This window comes from Panthera onca, chromosome D3 (assembly GCF_046562875.1).
Source record: "Panthera onca isolate mPanOnc1 chromosome D3, mPanOnc1 haplotype 2, whole genome shotgun sequence".
Classification (NCBI taxonomy): domain Eukaryota; kingdom Metazoa; phylum Chordata; class Mammalia; order Carnivora; family Felidae; genus Panthera; species Panthera onca.
The window spans coordinates 20838930-20857023 of NC_138350.1; the positions used below are offsets into that span (position 1 = coordinate 20838930).

The 18094-nt window shown below is 43.0% G+C and overlaps 1 protein-coding gene across 1 annotated transcript in view; it reads right to left on the reverse strand.

The window, feature by feature from the left end:
- RNF185 (ring finger protein 185) overlaps positions 1-18094 on the reverse strand; it is a 37527-nt gene that overhangs the window by 3533 nt on the left and 15900 nt on the right. Inside the window, exons 2-6 of the mRNA XM_060612670.3 lie at positions 10378-10597; positions 7782-7800; positions 5779-5891; positions 4334-4388; positions 893-1010 (exon numbers count right to left, since the gene is read on the reverse strand). Coding sequence (XP_060468653.1) covers positions 893-1010; positions 4334-4388; positions 5779-5891; positions 7782-7800; positions 10378-10553 — 481 coding nt within the window. The 5' untranslated portion in view covers positions 10554-10597. The remainder of the gene's footprint in view (positions 1-892; positions 1011-4333; positions 4389-5778; positions 5892-7781; positions 7801-10377; positions 10598-18094) is intronic.

Consider the following 18094-nt stretch of genomic DNA (forward strand, 5'->3'; position numbering starts at 1 on the left):
CAGGCAGGCAGTCAACAAAGACTTACTGATTGCCTGCTATATGCCAAGCATCAGGGTAAAGGCCAAAGAAAACTGGGATGACCCAGGAGTAGGTTTCTGTCCCTAAGAGCATAAGCTTCTGGCCAGGAACCACACACTGGTTCCTTCTGCAAATACACTGAGTCCATCGCAAATGAGGCTCCAATAAGTACAAGCAGAATTCAACCAACTTCAGCACCTCTGCAGATTACATGGTAAGGATCTTGGCTCTGGTGTCAGATTGGGATAAAGTACAGGGTACCCACCTTGCTGCCTAGTTCTACATGGAATGCAGCTGGTACCTTTAAGCTGGCTGGAAAGAGAAAGGTAGTAGCAGGTAACAGACCTAGAAAGAGTTATCAAAGGGAAGGGACGTGGGACCAGCCTCATGTGTATCCTGAGGGAAGCTGGACAGAGATGCCAGAGAATAGAGAGGCCCTGAATCCTGGTGGGTTGCCTCACTCTTCCCTGCCCCCAAATGGTGAAAGTGGGGGATACGTGAACAGGATGAGGCTTTTCTTCAGCTAGATATACTAGGCATTATTTTATTCTTTTTCATTTTATAGGCACATAGTATGTCTTGGGAAACATACTGAGCATTTTCTGATTTGTGAAACGGAGCTAGCTAATTGCACACCCATCCCACAGGTGTACACAGGCTTGTGGTGAGGATCCCCTGGGTTTGTGATGGCAAATATTTTGAACATGCCTAATATTTGACGGGTGTGCAATATCATTATGACTACCAGTAATCTGGAAAGAGTTCACATTTTGAAAAGCCTAAACTTCCAAGCAGTGACAATTATCTGTAATCTTCATACTAATGAATTCCAAGGAGCCTCCAAGCAGGATTACCAAGGAGATAGGGTCTTACCTGGAGGAGGCCGCCCATCATTTATATTAAATGCTGTGGCAAATATCCCAAAGGGAAATGCCCCAATTCCAAAAGACATCTGGAAGCCACCATCTCCAAATCCAAATCCTTGAAATCCCTGTGTGGAAGAAGTGCAATTCAGAAGAACGAATACATTTCTCCTGCACCTGTCAAACATGTCACCTGCAGGTGGCACCTGCCTCTCCTCCCTATCCTCTGCCACCTGTTTCCAAAGGGGGAGGGACATCTTTTCCTCCCATCTAGACCCCAAGGCAGAGGAACCCTGAGGTTCCCCTAAGGAACCCTGGCCCCGCTAGCCTTCAAGGAGTCCCAGCCAAGGAATTGTGAATGCCAGAAAGGCCTGGTCCCGGTCCAAAGTAAAACAGTCTGCTAATGCAAGTCAGGGTTCTTAGAGCGCCAGTTTTTTCCCCAGAATCCCACACTAGTCAGTAAAATTTTCTACATGCTTTATAATAGCAAAATTGGCAACAATCCGTACACCCACATTATTGGTAATAGCAAAAAAGTGGAACCCTAATTAACCGACAATGGAGGTTATGATCAAAATCTTGATACATGCTCTCTAAAGACCATTATGTTGATAGTGCAGCAACACAGAAAAGCTCTTGTGACCAAGTTATCAAACAAAACTGAACACTATGGTCACAAGTACATGACAACATGTAGGTATGTGAACAAGATACAGGTAAGTATTTTCCCTCAAAATTTTCTTTTAATATTTTTACAAAGAATTTTAAAAAATGTAAAATACTTTATTTTTTTTCTGATTACAAAAGTATATATGCTTGTTATAAGAAACTTATACATTAGAAGAATAGTGGACATAGAAAGTCAGAGGTCTCTTCATTCACCATTTCAAGGCCATGCTCTCTCCAATAAACACTGTTACCAGTTTGGCATATTATCCTCAGCTTTCCCCCCATAACATGTTCTACACTGCATCGTCTTTCATATGAAAAGACTCAGTAAAGGGGCACCTAGGTGGCTCAGTCGGTTAAGCATATGACTTTGGCTCAGGTCATGATCTCATGGCTTGTGAGTTCAAGCCCTATGTCAGGCTCTGTGCTGACAGCTCAGAGCCTGGAGCCTGCTTCGGATTCTGTGTCTCCCTCCCTCTCCCCCTCCCTTGCTTGTGTTCTGTCTCTCTCTCTCTCTCTCTCAAGAATAAACCTTAAAAAAAAAAAAAAGATTCAGTAAGAATTACAACACTGTGAATAAGCAACCCATTTTTTACCTTGACCAAGGTTGCACAGCTTATAAAAGGGGTAGAGTTTAGACTGGAAACTAGGTCAATATGATCTGAAAACCCATGCTCTTAATTATTGTGCACATCTTACAAAAATTTTCTCTCCTCCCCCACATCCCTGGGTAGATCCTTAGAACAAATGATTAAAAAATAATAAGAAAATTTACTGGGTCAACTGCTCTCCACAAAGAGCTCACTGGCCTTCATTTGTGAGTCTTTTGCAAGTTATGAAAGTGGCTGTTCCTTATCCCATACCGAGCAGCCTGGCATCCAGCTCCAAACTTCTTGCTGGGTGGCACTACCTATAAAACCTAACAGCAGATAAACTAAGAGAACAAATCTACAGAGAAGAAAAACAACCAGTTTTCCATCTCCTCAGTGTAGAAATGCCTCCTATTCAGACCCGGCATGGTTGAGTCTGAGGGCTCCTGGGACCGAGGCTGCCTTACCCAGAAAAGTGCAACTGTTTAATCAGGAACTACCACTTCATTGAGTGCAATCCCGAGGACTGACCTTCTGGCCTCCCTTTTAGCAACATCTATACAATCCCCTAAGTCCTTACATTTGGTGGGTATATGTTCTTGGGGCAAAGTAGACAAAAAGCATCACTGGTGGCTGTGGGTGCTTGTATATGCTGGAGGTGTGCACCACAGTAATTAAGGCCAGGGCCTATGGCTTCCTGAGGTTAGGAGCCAAAGTTCTGTTGAGAAACAGAGCCTGGAAAGGTTAAGGTGATATTACATGGTAGTCAAGGGGTAGCGCTAGGTCAGTATGTCCAACAACCTATGATCCTAATTCTTTTGGAGAAATGAAAAACTCTTGTGACCAAATTATCAGACAAAACTGAACACTATGGTCACAAGTATGCTCAGGACAATATGCTGGTAGGTGGACAAGATATAGATAAGTATTTCCCCTCAAAATTTTTCTTTTAATATTTTAATCTAGAGAAATAAAAATATACTTTTTTGGGGTTCTGGTAGTATGGATAAGTATTTTTATTTTAAAATTTCTTTAGGGGTGCCTGGGTGGCTCAGTCCGTTAAGCATCTGACTTCAGGCTCAGGTCATGATCCCACCGTTCAGGAGTTCGAGCCCCGGGTCAGGCTCTGTGCTGACACTCAGAGCCTGGAACCTGCTTTGGTTTCTGTGTATCCCTCTCTTTCTGCCCCTCCTCCGCTGCACTCTCTCTCTCTCAAAAATAAACATTTTTTAAAATTAAAAAAAATAATAACATTTAATATTTTAACTGAAAAAAAAATTTTTTTTAATTTTTTTTTAACATTTATTTATTTTTGAGACAGAGAGAGACAGAGCATGAACGGGGGAGGGGCAGAGAGAGAGGGAGACACAGAATTGGAAACAGGCTCCAGGCTCTGAGCCATCTGCCCAGAGCCTGACGCGGGGCTCGAACTCACGGACCGTGAGATCGTGACCTGAGCTGAAGTCGGACGCTTAACCGACTAAGCCACCCAGGCGCCCCTTAACTGAAAATTTTAATACTAACATCAGATTTAAATGAGCAAATTTTTTGAGCTAGTGATTCTTCTATGAATTTGTCCTGGTAAAATAACCACAAACCTGCTAAAAAGTGTATCTATAAGTTCATCAGAGTATTTTTAAAATAAAAAAAAGAAAACAGTTCAATGTTCAACAAAGGATCAAATAATGTTAAGTTCATACAACTAAATACTAAACAGCCTTTAAATAAAATGTTACTACATGTAAAATCTCAAGATACATCGTTAAAAGTCTCCCACTCTGATATAAACTCCATAAGTTTATCTCTGCTATGTTCACTGATCTATCACCAATGCCTAGAATAATGCCCAGCATAGAGAAGGCACTCAGAATGAATGAAATTTTAAAAAGAGTTACAGGAGCAAAATATTGTAAAAAAAATAATAAAATATATGTATACATAATATATCTATAAATACATGCACATGAAGAGATTTACAAAATTTATAGAACAATAGAAAATAGACCAAAATATTTCCAGCAGTTTTTTCTGGATGGTGTGACTTTAAGTGATTTTTTTCTTCTCTTTCTCCTTTATGTATTTTACAATTTTTCCTTTACTTTTATAATCAAGGAGAAAAAGTGTAGGGCCAAGATGGAAACTTCTAAAGCCATGAACTCATTTCTAGAGGCTTCTCCTAGAATGTTCCTCACCCCTCTGTTCTCTGGCTCTGGCCTCTGTCCTTGAGGACGGGGAGGGGTCTTCTCTCTGAAACAGAAACATTGTAAAATAAATATTATAAAATGTTTACAGCTGTTTCTTGAGTGGAGTGGGAGCTCTTCACCAACAGGGTAAGGTCCGCTGTGCCTAGCATACGAACTTATGCCAAATTAAACCAAATCCTAACCTTCGTTCTACTTGCAATGGTTTTTTCAACCGTATAGAAAGCCAGGGAGAAAATTCACGTATAAGATGTTCACCATATTGCACTATAGCCTACTCCTCTCACAGAGAGCCTGGCTCAGACTGGTTATGAACGCTAGCCAGACACCCTCTCTGAACCTGTGTAACATAGGGGTCATGGATACTAAAAATCCCAAATCCAAACCGAAACAGAGCTGAGATTCAGGGTCTCTCTGATCTAGCCCTGTTAACTTCAGCTTTACCTCCCATTATTCCTTGGTAAGTACTCTACACTATGCTTTTTGCTTCTGGGTTTAGTCCCTACCATCATTCATCCCCAAAATACTAGACTAAGGGTTTGCTACCCATTAGGCACTAGGCAGGATATGACCAATACTAAGCCTGTGACAAACCCTACTCTTAAGGTGCTTATGGTTTAAATGGGGATACACCAATCACAATACAGCATGAGAAGGGACTTCTTGAATAGAGGTATCAACTACCTAGGGTGGAAGCATGGATGAGAGCAACTAATGTGGGGAAGAAGGGTCACTTCAAGGAGGGGGTAACTTCAGGCCTGCTCATTAAAGACAGATAGAAATTACTTGAGGAGGAGGGTGTTGAGCAGGCCCAGGGAGGGCAGAAGAGGCAAAGGGAAAACAAATACAAAGGCTCATGAATGTGAAAGGGTAAGTTCCTTTAAGAGAGGTCCAGTATGTCTAGGTACAGGGTATGCTGGGGTGAGGTGGGTTAAGAGAAGGTAAGAGATACCGCTGGGGAGCTTCGGGGTGTGTGAGTGCATACCTGTGTGTGTACGCATGCACCAGACAGAGACCAGCTCTCAGAACTTGTGTTTGTAGGAAGATCCACACATACTTCAAACTCTGCAAAGCTTTCCAGACCTCCTGTCTCCTCCTCCCTCTATACTTTATGTATCACTATTGCAGCAACCCCCTCCTTGCAGACTCTCCTGCTGGACACCCTGCTTCCAAAGCTGCTATTTCACAGCACTCTGCACACTTAAAATTGTAATACCTTGTGTGCTGCCTAGCACACTGCCTGCCCACTGGCAGATGCTCAGTGTATTACAGTCCAGTAAGTGGCAACTTGGGCTTCCTCCCTTCCTGACAGACTGCCATCTGGATCCTAGGTGCCTCAAAACTGAGGGTAAGTACTTAATAAAGGGTGGGGTGAGAAGGTGCTGAATGGAAGAGAATTCCTGTCCAAAGTAAGGAGTGGGTGTAAGATGCCTCACCTGGGGTCCTGCTGCCCAGTGCTGCCCCTGCCATAGAGGGGGATGACCTTATCTCTGCTGATGCCAGCTTTGCAAACTGGACACACCTGTCTGTTAGGTCTGGTCTCCAACCACTGCAATCAGGAAAGAAAAATGCATGAATGGCGCAAGAAGCCCACCTCAGAGCAGTCAGGGTCAGAACAACATGGACCAGAGGCCTCAAACTAGAAACACCAGCACCAGCAGGGAACACTTCAAGGAGCCCAACTCCTGATTCCTACTCCTGGCACTCAATAAGTATCTATCAGTGGTGAAATCAAAATTGCTTTTAAACACCATCATAAATTAAACAGGCTTCCTCATGCATCATGATCTCTAGTGGCTCCCAGCAATATAGCAGGAAGGAACTGCAAGCCTGGAGCTGTGTCAAGGAGTCTGACTGACCCAGCTGGTATAACGAGCTTTAAAATCTCTGCATTCCTCAGTAGACCAACTGTAAAAAATAAATTTTTCTGTGATTTCTCATTTTTACAGCATTTCCTCAACAACTTTGTATCCCAGGCATCAACATCTGAACATAACTTGGCCATTTTCTGATGATTTACTATGTGCTAAAAGACAGACTTTGCTTATTATCTAAATTTGCTGTTTTTTAATGTACTTTCATTGATTTTTGCACTCAACTACTTCTTTCAATACTAAAAACACTAGAATTCTATTTTGGGTTTCCCAGGCTCTTTCACTAGTTATAAAGCATTTTGCTTAACCTTCTCTAAAACAAATAAAAATGATAAGAACATATTATCTGTAGTGTCTTCGTAGACATTAAATAATTTATTTATTTAAAAAAAAATTTTTTTTTAATGTTTATTTATTTTTGAGACAGAGAGAGACAGAGCATGAATGGGGGAGGGTCAGAGAGAGAGGGAGACACAGAATCCGAAACAGGCTCCAGGCTCTGAGCGGTCAGCACAGAGCCTGACGCGGGGCTCGAACTCATGGACCGTGAGATCATGACCTGAGCCAAAGTCAGACGCTCAACCGACTGAGCCACCCAGGCGCCCCGACATTAAATAATTTAATACATATATATTTTCTCAGAATTTATCTTAGAACATAAATTGTATCTTTAGATCCAATGATATAAAGTTTATTATATAAATGTGAATCTAAGATTTTGGGGCCAAGAAGAAAGCATTTAGAGATTTTATATTCCACTTCCTTTATCTTACTGTTGAAAGCTTCAAAACTTATGTGTTATGTGCTCTTTATAAATTTACAGAAGACATGTTCTACCAGGTTCCACTGGAGTCAGAATGCACAGCTCTGAACATAGTAGGAATCCCTCTCTTGTTTCCCCCGCTCCTTCCTCCTACCTGAATTCTGAGGGCTCTAGAGGTCTGGAACTTCTGTCTTCCCCCAATGTTCCCAAGCCACCTACTACTATGGGGTTCTGCCAACAACCACGGGGACAGTCAGCGCACAGTAATCATCCACAGCCAATTGTAAATGCCAGGCCCTGCTCTGCGTCACCAAGCATGTGGCTGGGTCTTGGTGAATACTTACTAACTGGTTTTCATAATCATCTGAAGCTAGGAAAACAGATTTTCTCCCCTCTCACAAAAGCTCTCCGTTGAGACCAAAAAAATTTCTCTCTTTCTAACATTTTCATAGTTGATATGTAGGAAATACTTTTTGTAGAGGCCGAATCTCAAAAATAAACACCTAACATACTATCAAATCCAACCCAATCTACAGATGGAAAATTGTGAACCAGAGAGGTGGTGGCCTGCCAAGGCCACAAAGGCCATCAGTACAGTCAGGACCATCCCAGGTACTCCACTGACCTCTGTTTCACCAAGTGCTCATCGGTAGGCAGATGTATAAAGAGGGTTGGGGGTAAAGCAAGCAAATGAACCCACAAACAGGGGAGATTGCACCTTCTGATGGTAGTCTCCTGAGACTAGGGGTGTCTTGTGCAACCACAGCTGATGAAAGACAAAGTAAAATGAAATGCATCTTACCTGATGTAAACATGGCCAACTGCCAGAGTCCCCAGGGCACCAGTCATCAAGGAGAAAGAGAATGGGGGTAAAGAGAGAAAAATGCTTTCATTAGCAGAGACACTGAGGGTGGGAGGAGTTTAAAACTGGGACACAAGGTGGAACTGTGGAGTACTGCAATCCCACCGAGTGTCTGTGGGGAATCACTAGTATCAGAAATTAGAAAAGATTGGGCTAAAATCACAGGAAAAATGAGGCAATACAGACAAGACCCCAGTCTCTACCCTTGGGATCCTACTTGTGAAGGACCTCCAGGTCCCAGACCATCCCAGACTCAGCTTCTCTACAAGTCAACCTTTGAGAGGTTGTGGCATCTGAAGGAATCCAATAAAAGCTAAAGACCCTTTGTACAGAAAAAAATTCATGGAGGCATTCTCATATATACATGCATACCTAAGTCTCACAATGTGTGACTCTAAATCTGGTTTAACAAAATCTTCAGGCTGTCCTCAACCCTGAGTGCTCTGCTGGCAGGAGGTAGCTTATAAATTCAAATCTACTATAAAAACATCTTTAAGTAATAAAAAGCATGGGGATGCTGCTTGGCAAAAAGGGCTACCTTCAGCTTATATGAGTTGCACTAGAATGAATTGCTGCCCAGTCTCTCATTTTTCAAATGAGGAAACCAAACTCAGAAACATGAAATGACTTACCTACAGCACCAGGACTAAAAAGTAAGCCTCCTGACTATTCTATCACCCAGCACTAGGTGCAAAACAAGACATTTACAGAATTGAAGGAAAAGTTACTCTAACTCCAGATTTTCCACTTTTTCTCTCTTGATTCATTCATCCAACTAACAAATATCCACTGCACACCTATGAGCCAGGAGAGTGGAAAATGTGGACACGGTTTCTGTCCCTCATAAAACATGACTCCTCTAGCCGAGTAAAATTTGGACTCAGAGGATAATTCCTTTCCCAGTTCCTGAACCAGTTTAGCCTCACAATCCAGATATGCAATCTCACTGGATATAACAGACACATCTGACATCTGACTCCCACATTAACCTTGCAGTACCATTCCAAACTGAGCCTAAGGCACCTCAAATCATGGCAGATCTCCCCTAGCAACTTCCCTCAAAGGCTGTGGGGGAGAAGTGAAAGTAACTTTCCTGTAGGGGAAAGTTCAGAATTATAACAAAGATGGTGATCACTTCCATTTATTAAGCAACTATTGTGTGCCAGGCTGTGGCTGACGAGCTTTTCATTTATTAATATTACTGGAGGGTCATATTAACCTATGACAAAGTATAATTATCTCTTCATTGCACAGATGAGAAAACTGAAGTACAGAGAGGCTGCTAGATTTGCTCAGGGACAAACCACTCTAATTGGAAGCATCTGTTTCATTTTAGAGTCTGTGTTCTTTCCAATGGTACCTTCATTTAGTTCTTAATTATGACACTCATTTCAAGTCCTGGTTATATGATTCCCCAGAGAATCTCCAATTTCTAGGAGACAATAGTTTCTGCATAAAACTTGATGATTAGGGCAAGAGCTACCAGAACAAAATCTGCCCCATTCTATTTATTCACCAATAAATTTATCTTTGTCACTGCTGCCAACTTAAACTCCCTTAAATACTGCTTAAATGTCCCGTTCTTCACGCCACTTCCCTGCTCAAAAATATCCCACAGCTTTATGTCCTCAATCAAATCTGGGTTTGATAATCTGGCCCAACCCTCCCTTAATGACTCTTGTTTCCTAACACTTCCCAGCCTCCCATCCAGGGTGCTATTTGAGGTATACAGCAGCCTCGGGGTCTCAAGGTCTCATATCTAAGAGTGCATATGTCCATCCCTAGAAAATGCCTGCATTGGAGGGCACATATTCTTTGCCTTATCTGTCATTCTTACCCCTCCAGTTACTCCAATTCACCCTTCCAGGTCAAGTTCAAAATCAAGAGAGAAGAATAAAATCTCAATATTTACCCAGAATCTCAGAGCCAGGAGGGGCTTCTATAACGATGGAGGCCAGAATGAAACTAACCCTGCCACTTCATTTTGATATATGTAAAATATAGCAACAATTATTAGGATCATCTATTAGGATCAACACTAATACATAGTATTTACTGTGTGCCTCATGTTCTTCTAAGCTTTTTATGTATTTAGAGTCATTTGATGCTCACAAACAACCCTGTAAAATGAGACACAGTGTGTGTAAGCACCTTGCCCAAGGTCATCCAGTAGGAAAGTAGCAGAGTCAGGATTCAGAACAAGGAAGTCTGGTTCTACTGTCCTTGCTCATAACCACTGTACATACTGCTTCTTTGCTCAGCACAGCAAGTGGCACATAGTAACTGCTCACTAACTGGTGAGTGTTTTCATTTCAGAGGTGGGGGTACAGAGTCCAGAGTTGGGACATGATTTGCCCAAGGCCACTCAGCTCATCAGCAACAGAACTGGCATAAGAACCCAGGCCTCCTGCTTCTTGGGCCTGATTGTATCAGGAGATCCAAAGTGGGTGGGAAACCCTTGTTCCAAAGCTGCCCAGGGCCACAGGCTTTCAAAACTTAGTAGTGTGTCTTCTGGGGCAGTGACAGGGATACTGACCAGAAGAGGTGGCCACACAGGCTGATGACGGCGTCCTTGGCTGTGTCCAGGCAGATGTTGCACTCGAAGGTGCTGTCCTGCCCTCCACTCTCACCAGCACCATTGCTGCTACCACTGGGCCCCCCTGCACTGGAGTTCTCAGGGGATGCAGAGGCCGAGGGCCCCTTGCTTGCCATCCTTGGCTGTCAGAAACGGAGTGAAGATTCTCCCCAGGAAAATCCTGAAAGACAGAGAGTCCTTGATTGCCCATTTCTACAGCCCACTCTCCCTAGATTCCATAGCAATACCTCCATTGTTTCTCAGTTCTGAAGTTCAGATTATGACTGGACCCCTAAACAGACTTCGCAGAGGCCACAAAGGATGACACTCATGGGGCACCACCCAGAGAACAATGACTCAGATACTTTCATGAACATGGACTAAAATGTACCACACAAATACACTGCACAAATACACAGCATCCTCCTTCCAGATGGTTCTCCAGAGGAACTGAGAACCTTTCCCACATGACAATACATTCTCCCAGGATAACCAATCCAGGTAACAAATATGTGCTCGATAAAACTGAATGTGCACAGGCTGTCCTTTAACTTTAGACTGCAACTATATTGGCGGGTGAATCTGGTTAGGCCAGAAAAGTTGTGACTGGTATATGCCAGAATATAAGTGTAACTGTGAAAGGTTAGGAAGCTAAGAAGAATCAGAAAGGCCATTCAGCCCAATGTCTTTGAAAATGTTTTGCATTCTGCCTTCTATCGGGTTAAAATACTATCTACTTTGGGGTGCCTGGGTGGCTCAGTCGGTTAAGCGTCTGACTTGGGCTCAGGTCATGATCTCGTGGTTTGTGGGTTCGAGCCCTGTGTTGGGCTCTGTGCTGACAGCTCAGAGCCTGAAGCCTGCTTCAGATTCTGTGTCTCCTCCTTTCTCTGCCCCTCCCATGCTCATGCTGTCTCTCTCTGTCCAAATAAACGTTTAAAAAGAATTTTTTAAAAATACTATCTACTTTATTTGGTCTAAATCTATCAACTCTTTAGACTCAATACATTTAAAAAATTTTTTTAATGTTTATTTATTTTTGAGACAGAGAGAGACAGAGCAAGAACGGGAGGGTCAGAGAGAGAGGGAGACACAGAATCTGAAACAGGCTCCGGGCTCCGAGCTGTCAGCACAGAGCCCGATGCGGGGCTCGAACCATGGACCACGAGATCATGACCTGGGCCGAAGTCGGACGCTCAACCGACTGCCCCTAGACTCAATACATTTAAAGAAGAGATTTATGTCACTGCTGTACATGGAAAACCAGTATTAGTTACCATAAGTGAAAGATAACTACAAACATAATGATAGAAAAACTGTTTATCCGCATACTGAGATCATCTGGCACATACAATGTGTTGGGCAAACTTGATCTGGTCCAATCTCTTTAGGAAACTGCACCCCAAGACCTGTCCTCTGATGAATATGGAGCTAAGACCGGGACTCATGACACGCAGTCTGTATTCAAACCATTGTACCACCATGGATCAAGCTGGCCAACAAATGCTAGGAGAAAGACACTATTGTTCAACGCTGCCTCCAAATAAAAGAACCTGCCAGAAGCTGAACACAAAGAAGGACAAAACCAACACCAACCATACCCAGAAATTCTGGGTATAGATTAAGAATCTGTCAAGAGCCTGGTCCAGCCACCCTCACCACCCTAGAAATTCTAAGTAGGAGATGCTGGCTGGTAATCATAGCCAGAAAACCAGCAGCTTGGATGCTGACTTCAGTTGAGCCTCCAGCTTGCTAGGTGTTTCGGGAACCTCCCTTCTCCTCTGTGGCCAGTTTTTTCATCTGTAAACTGAGGCACTGGACTACATCGTCTCCTAGTTGTTTCCTTCCAGCTCTAAGACTGCCATCCCAGGTCATCTCATCCACTCTCTCCAAAGCAGGCAGCCCCACCACAAGTCTGGGACTCACCACTGGAGTACCAGAAGACTGTTCTGATTCCAGCTTCCAAAGTTCAAAGAGATGTAAAGACCAAAAAGCCAGTCTTCTCAGACCAAGAAGCCTTCCTACACACCACCAACTTAGAACTCTGGACTCACAAGCACCCTCCTCACGACAGCAGCTCAGTGACTTGAGCAGGGAGAGGAAACCAGCTCACCACCACTTTTTCACATAGTTACATCATTTTACATAATGTCCCAGAAGGGCAGCTGGCTGCTGGCAGCACCAGTGCCTCATTGGCCTCAGCTCCAAGACCTTCCCCCTGACCCAGTGCTTCTTTCTCTCCATATACAAGTGTTCTCTCCTTCTTAGGATGGAGCCTGCTTCTGAGGGCCATGTTATGGCCTTCACATGTCGTTCCAGCTCAAGTACCTGACAGGTGTGAGTTTTTTTTAAATATATTTACCTTTTAAAATTAAGAACTGTGTATACAGAAGTAGAAAGACAATCATAAAGTCAGGTTCACTGATCAATCTTAATGATAGTCTCCTGCTGTGATGCAATAGGAAGTACATATCACCAACAACGAAGCACTCTTAATACATAGACTCTAATCATATCTCTAAAATAAATTACCCACTTACAGAAAATATGGGGCATAGATGCATGTGTTTAACAACTCCAGGAGGATGCAATCAGCAAATCCAGAATGTGGGACCTTTCATAGGACAAATAATCCAAATTCTCCAAAAAATAAATAGCGTTAAGTGGGGCGTGGAATTCTAGATTGAAACTTGAGACATATCTGCCACTGGAACTGTGTGGATCTCACTGGAACCAGGTTCAAACAAGCCAACTGTAAAAAGACATTTGTGAGATGACTGTCAAAAATTAGATTTAGGCTGGGTATTAGTGGTATTAAGGAATTATTATTAATTTTATTGAGTATGATAATGGTATTGCATAATTTAGAAAATATTCATCTGCTAGAAATCCACACTTAAGTATTTATGATGGAATGATATTTGGGATTGGCTTTAAAATACTCCAGGAGGAGAAGTGAAAATGGAGAGAAAAGATGAACAGGGAAGGTGAGGGTTGTTGGAGCTGGATGATGAATGGCGATTTATTCCATTAGCTTATTTTTGTGTCCTTATAAACTTCCATAATAAAAGGTATTTTCAGAAACATGTTAGATTGCAGAAGAGTATGTGCCTGAACTTATTTGGGTAAAAACAAAATACATAAATGAATACACACACACATACACACAAATATATGCAAAGAAAATGCCTAAAAGGCACAAACTAAACTATTGACAATTATTTCTCTGATCAGGGGCTGGGGAACTTTCGAGTTTCATATTCTTATTCTGATTTAATGTTTTATGACAAACAGGTATTACCTTTATAGTAACATTTAAAAAATTGGGGTTGCCTGGGTGGGCCAGTTGGTTAAATGTCTGACCATGGTTCATGGGTTCAAGCCCCATGTTGGGCTCTGTGCTGATAGCTCAGAGCCTGGAGCCTGCTTCAGATTGTGTCTCCCTCTCTCTCTCTGCCTCTCCCCCGCCTCAAAAATAAACATTAAAAAAAATTTTTTTAAAGAAATTGTAAAATGTATGTGTACTATTACATTTGTTACAATAATGATATTATTATAAAATGTCTTTTAAAGTGTGGAAAAACATACCAAACTGTTAATAGTGACTATCTGCATTGGTGGGAGCTTAGAGGTAGTGATTTATACTTTCTAAGTCTCCCACATTTACAAAACTGACATTTTTACACATATTAATTTTGAAATGAGACAAAAGACCAACAGTACGTCAAAAAAAAAAAAAAAAAAAAAAAAGAACACTTTCCGATCTTCCAGTTTCCTCCAATCCTGAAAAGTTCTGAGTTCAAGTCCTGAATACACCACTCTGGGTAGATACCTTGAAGGCTACAATCCCTGTTTTCACCTGAAAAGTGAGGGTGTCAGGCCTCCTACAAAGGGCTGTGAAGGTGACCCTATGAGATAACACAGTGACCCAGAGGGCCCAGCAAGGTAGGCTGTTGCTACTGGGGAGATGTATATAGACACCTCTTACCCTGGTCCATTACCTCTCTGCTCCCTGAACCCAACAAGGCTCTGCATGGCTCATATTACTTAGGGATATAAGTCTTGAGGGGACAGTCAGGACCAAGGTAGGTGTTGGGAGTGGGAATGGTCAGGAGACAGTTAACAGGACAGACAGCTCAGTGTGTAGGCAGTAGCAGGCCTGCAGCAGGTCAGGCATTGGCATAGGGCTGCACATTCCAACTCCAAGCAGACTACATCACTCTCATGTTAATTCTTAGTAGACTGACCACATGGTCGCTACTCAGGCTCTAAAGCCTCCTCCTAGTAGGCACTCAAATATTTGCTGAGTGAGTGGGTGCAGGCATGTGTGATTGGTTTTGGTCAACTCCCAGGCCAGCTGCTCATAAACCGCTCTTTGCAATAAATACATCCTGGGCCCCAGAGTCACACACCTATCCCCAGAGACCTCTCCACACCTCCTTTCTACCCTCATGTACAGGAACCTCACCACACCAAGGCGACATGGCAGAGATGAGCAGCCTTCCCTGGGGACTGTCCACTGAACACCTGCAGAACAACAGAATGTGGCCACAGCTTCATGGGCCCAGGAATGGGACAGTGGCTCAGAGGACAAAGGGTCCTGGTTGGCTCAGGAAGTAGACAGAGTAAAAGGAAGGCAGGCCCTTAGCATGCCTTAGCTGCCATCTTACTCAAACTTTCTCCTGGTCCCTTTAGGAACCAAGAACTTCAACCTGACTACATAGCAACCTTGTTGTGGCTGGTTCTGTGCCCCAGTCCCTACTTTGACCATTCTTCACTCCTGATCTGAATCAGCTTTTCAAACATATTCACATCTATTACCACTCTGCTGAGGTAATAGCTTTTACTATTTTACACTCCATTTCACAGATGAGGTCATCAGGCCAGGGAGGTTAGAGGACTTGCACAAGGCCAGGCCATCATACAGTGCCAAATTCAGACTTTCCAACACAACATCAGTGCTCTTTTCATTCTGACATGCTACCCTTTAATATGCAGCTTTACAAAATTAAATACCTGGTCTTTGTTTCGCTCAAATTCATTGTCCAATGCTGCAACTGTTCTTTGGAGTGTGAAGCAAACTCATCACTCGTGCATTTATGCGTTCAATCCACAGATCTCCAATACCAATTACATTTGATGCTTGGGGCTACCAACTGTGTGTGTGGAGGGGGGGGGGGGTCACGAAGAAGAGCAAGGCCAAGTTGAGGCTCTGGAATATAGAATAGGAGCTAACGAAGACACATGGATAATTATAAGAATTCTTAATAAGGGGCTCCATCAAACTTGCCTGTTTTTCCTAAACAAGGCACCCTCCCAGAAATCTGGTTCCTAGACCTCCTCAGTGATTTAAGTAGGATTTGGATCTGGATAATGCCCAAGAATCTGTTTTTCAAATAAGAATCTTATTTTCAAATAAGGGTCCCTACTTTCCACTCCAGGTGATTCTTTGATGATGAGTTTGGAAACCCAGCTCTCAAAAGGGGAAGAACGCTACCAAAAGCACAAAGCAATATGGCACAGCACAGAGTTTGGGAGGGACAGTGATCACAGGGCCTGTCCTTCAGAATATACACCCACCCCAGCTACAGTCCACAGGCACTATGAAGGTCAGATAAATCTTTGGGTTGGGGGACAAGTCTGCTGAGATCTCAGACCAGCACGTGCTCCATCCAAGACAGAGCTGATCATTAAAGAAACAAATTCATACCTAGTTTTAAAAAACATTCCTAAAGTTGAGATGTCCAGAGTGGCACCATATGGTGCTGGAACTAAAGCAGATTTGCAATACGTGATGATCCCTTAGGAATGCAGAACCTGGTAGCTGAAATTGATTGACCCAGCCTCACTCCTATTACCTTCCCAGAGCTGGCCTGGCCTACCTCACAGGAACTGAGCAAGGGAGAGAATGGAAAAGTTGCATGTCCCTGCAGGAAACACTGGGGAACTCGACCTCATGAAGAAATCTCTTCGTAACATTCTTGTATTCAGTTTTCACGTTCTAGAGAACTGTAGGTATTCAAAATCTGCCTTCTCTACCCCTTAAAACTATAAGTTCCTGGACCAGGGTGTACCAAGGCATCTAAGAATGTTAATCCTAGTTATGAAGATTACAAATTTGGGTGATAAATAATTGGCATGACCCAAGTGGGTACCCAGCAGAGTTCTTGTTCCTGTGGGCACATGCTTGTTCATACAGAAGCTTTCTTCCAGGAACTGTAGCTTGCCTGAGCCTGTCTCTGCTGCTCATTAGGATGCTGTTGGATCACATGTAGGCAGAGGCGAGACATGCATTCTGAGAATGCCTATATCACACTCAGAAGTTTGGAGTGGGAAGAAATCTGAGTAAGCTGATTGGAACTTGGAACACATAGAAACCAGGCTCTAACATTTTAGAGTCTAAAATGGAGTTTAGGTAGGTCCCAGAGGCCTGGCCCTCAAATATAGGACCAAGGGCATGAATGGCCTTTAAAGTCTCAAAGGACAGAAGAAGTTGAAAAGACTGGCCTCTTTTTCTTGGGGATGCACTGGTTCTTTTCTATGGCACCCTTTAACCTCCCTATCTGTTCAACCAACCCCTCTCTTACCTTCAAAGATTTATTAAACAGCTTATTTGCCAAGCATTCAGGATACAGAGATAAAGGGTTTATCTAGGGAGACACAGACACATAAACCAACAAGGCAACCTTACCTTCAGCACAGCGCTTAGCTTACTATCAGCACAGCACTGAGTGCTGATAAAAATATGTACAGAGTGTGTGACGGCAGGCAGGGCATGGTGGGGAGGACGAAACACACAGCACATAGGACAAGCGGACAATTTATTGTGCTGAGTTCAATGGCTGGAGCCCAGGACACATATAGGAGTGGCAAGACAACAAGGGTTGGGACTGAGGCAGGAAGAAAGGCCTTGGAGTCCTTGTGCCCTTCATATCTAAATGGGGATTCTGGGGTCAGCTGTTCCTACTTCTTCAGATTTTCTTCTGCTATGTTTGAATCGAAAGGGTTTTTTGTTTTGTTTTGTTTTATTTGTTTTTTGTTTTTTTTTTAATTTTTTTTCAACGTTTTTTATTTATTTTTGGGACAGAGAGAGACAGAGCATGAACAGGGGAGGGTCAGAGAGAGAGGGAGACACAGAATCGGAAACAGGCTCCAGGCTCCGAGCCATCAACCCAGAGCCTGACGCGGGGCTCGAACTCACGGACCGCGAGATCGTGACCTGGCTGAAGTCGGACGCTTAACCGACTGCGCCACCCAGGCGCCCCTGTTTTGTTTTGTTTTAAACTTCAATGCTTTTTCTTAAAGCTTATCAGGTTTCCTAAGAAAGGATGAAGCAAGATTTGGACAATCCCTGGCACAAGCTTTTAAGGGTCACCCAAGAGCTGCCTTTTGTCATCCTTTACTGTCTTAAAATGTTCTTTAACTTTTTAAGGACTTTTGTCCTTAAAAACACACATGGCAGAGGAATTTGATGGCTTTGGGTTCAAATCTCAGCTCTGCCACTTACTCTGTAACTTTACATGTTATTTTCTCTCTGAGCCTTTGTTTTACTCATATATGTAAAAGGGGTTATTACCTTCCTCATAGGATAGTTTATAAGGATTAAAGAGATGCAACAATAAGGGACTAGCACAGTGCCAACACAGTTAAGTGCTTAAGAAATGTTAATTTCCCCTCCCTG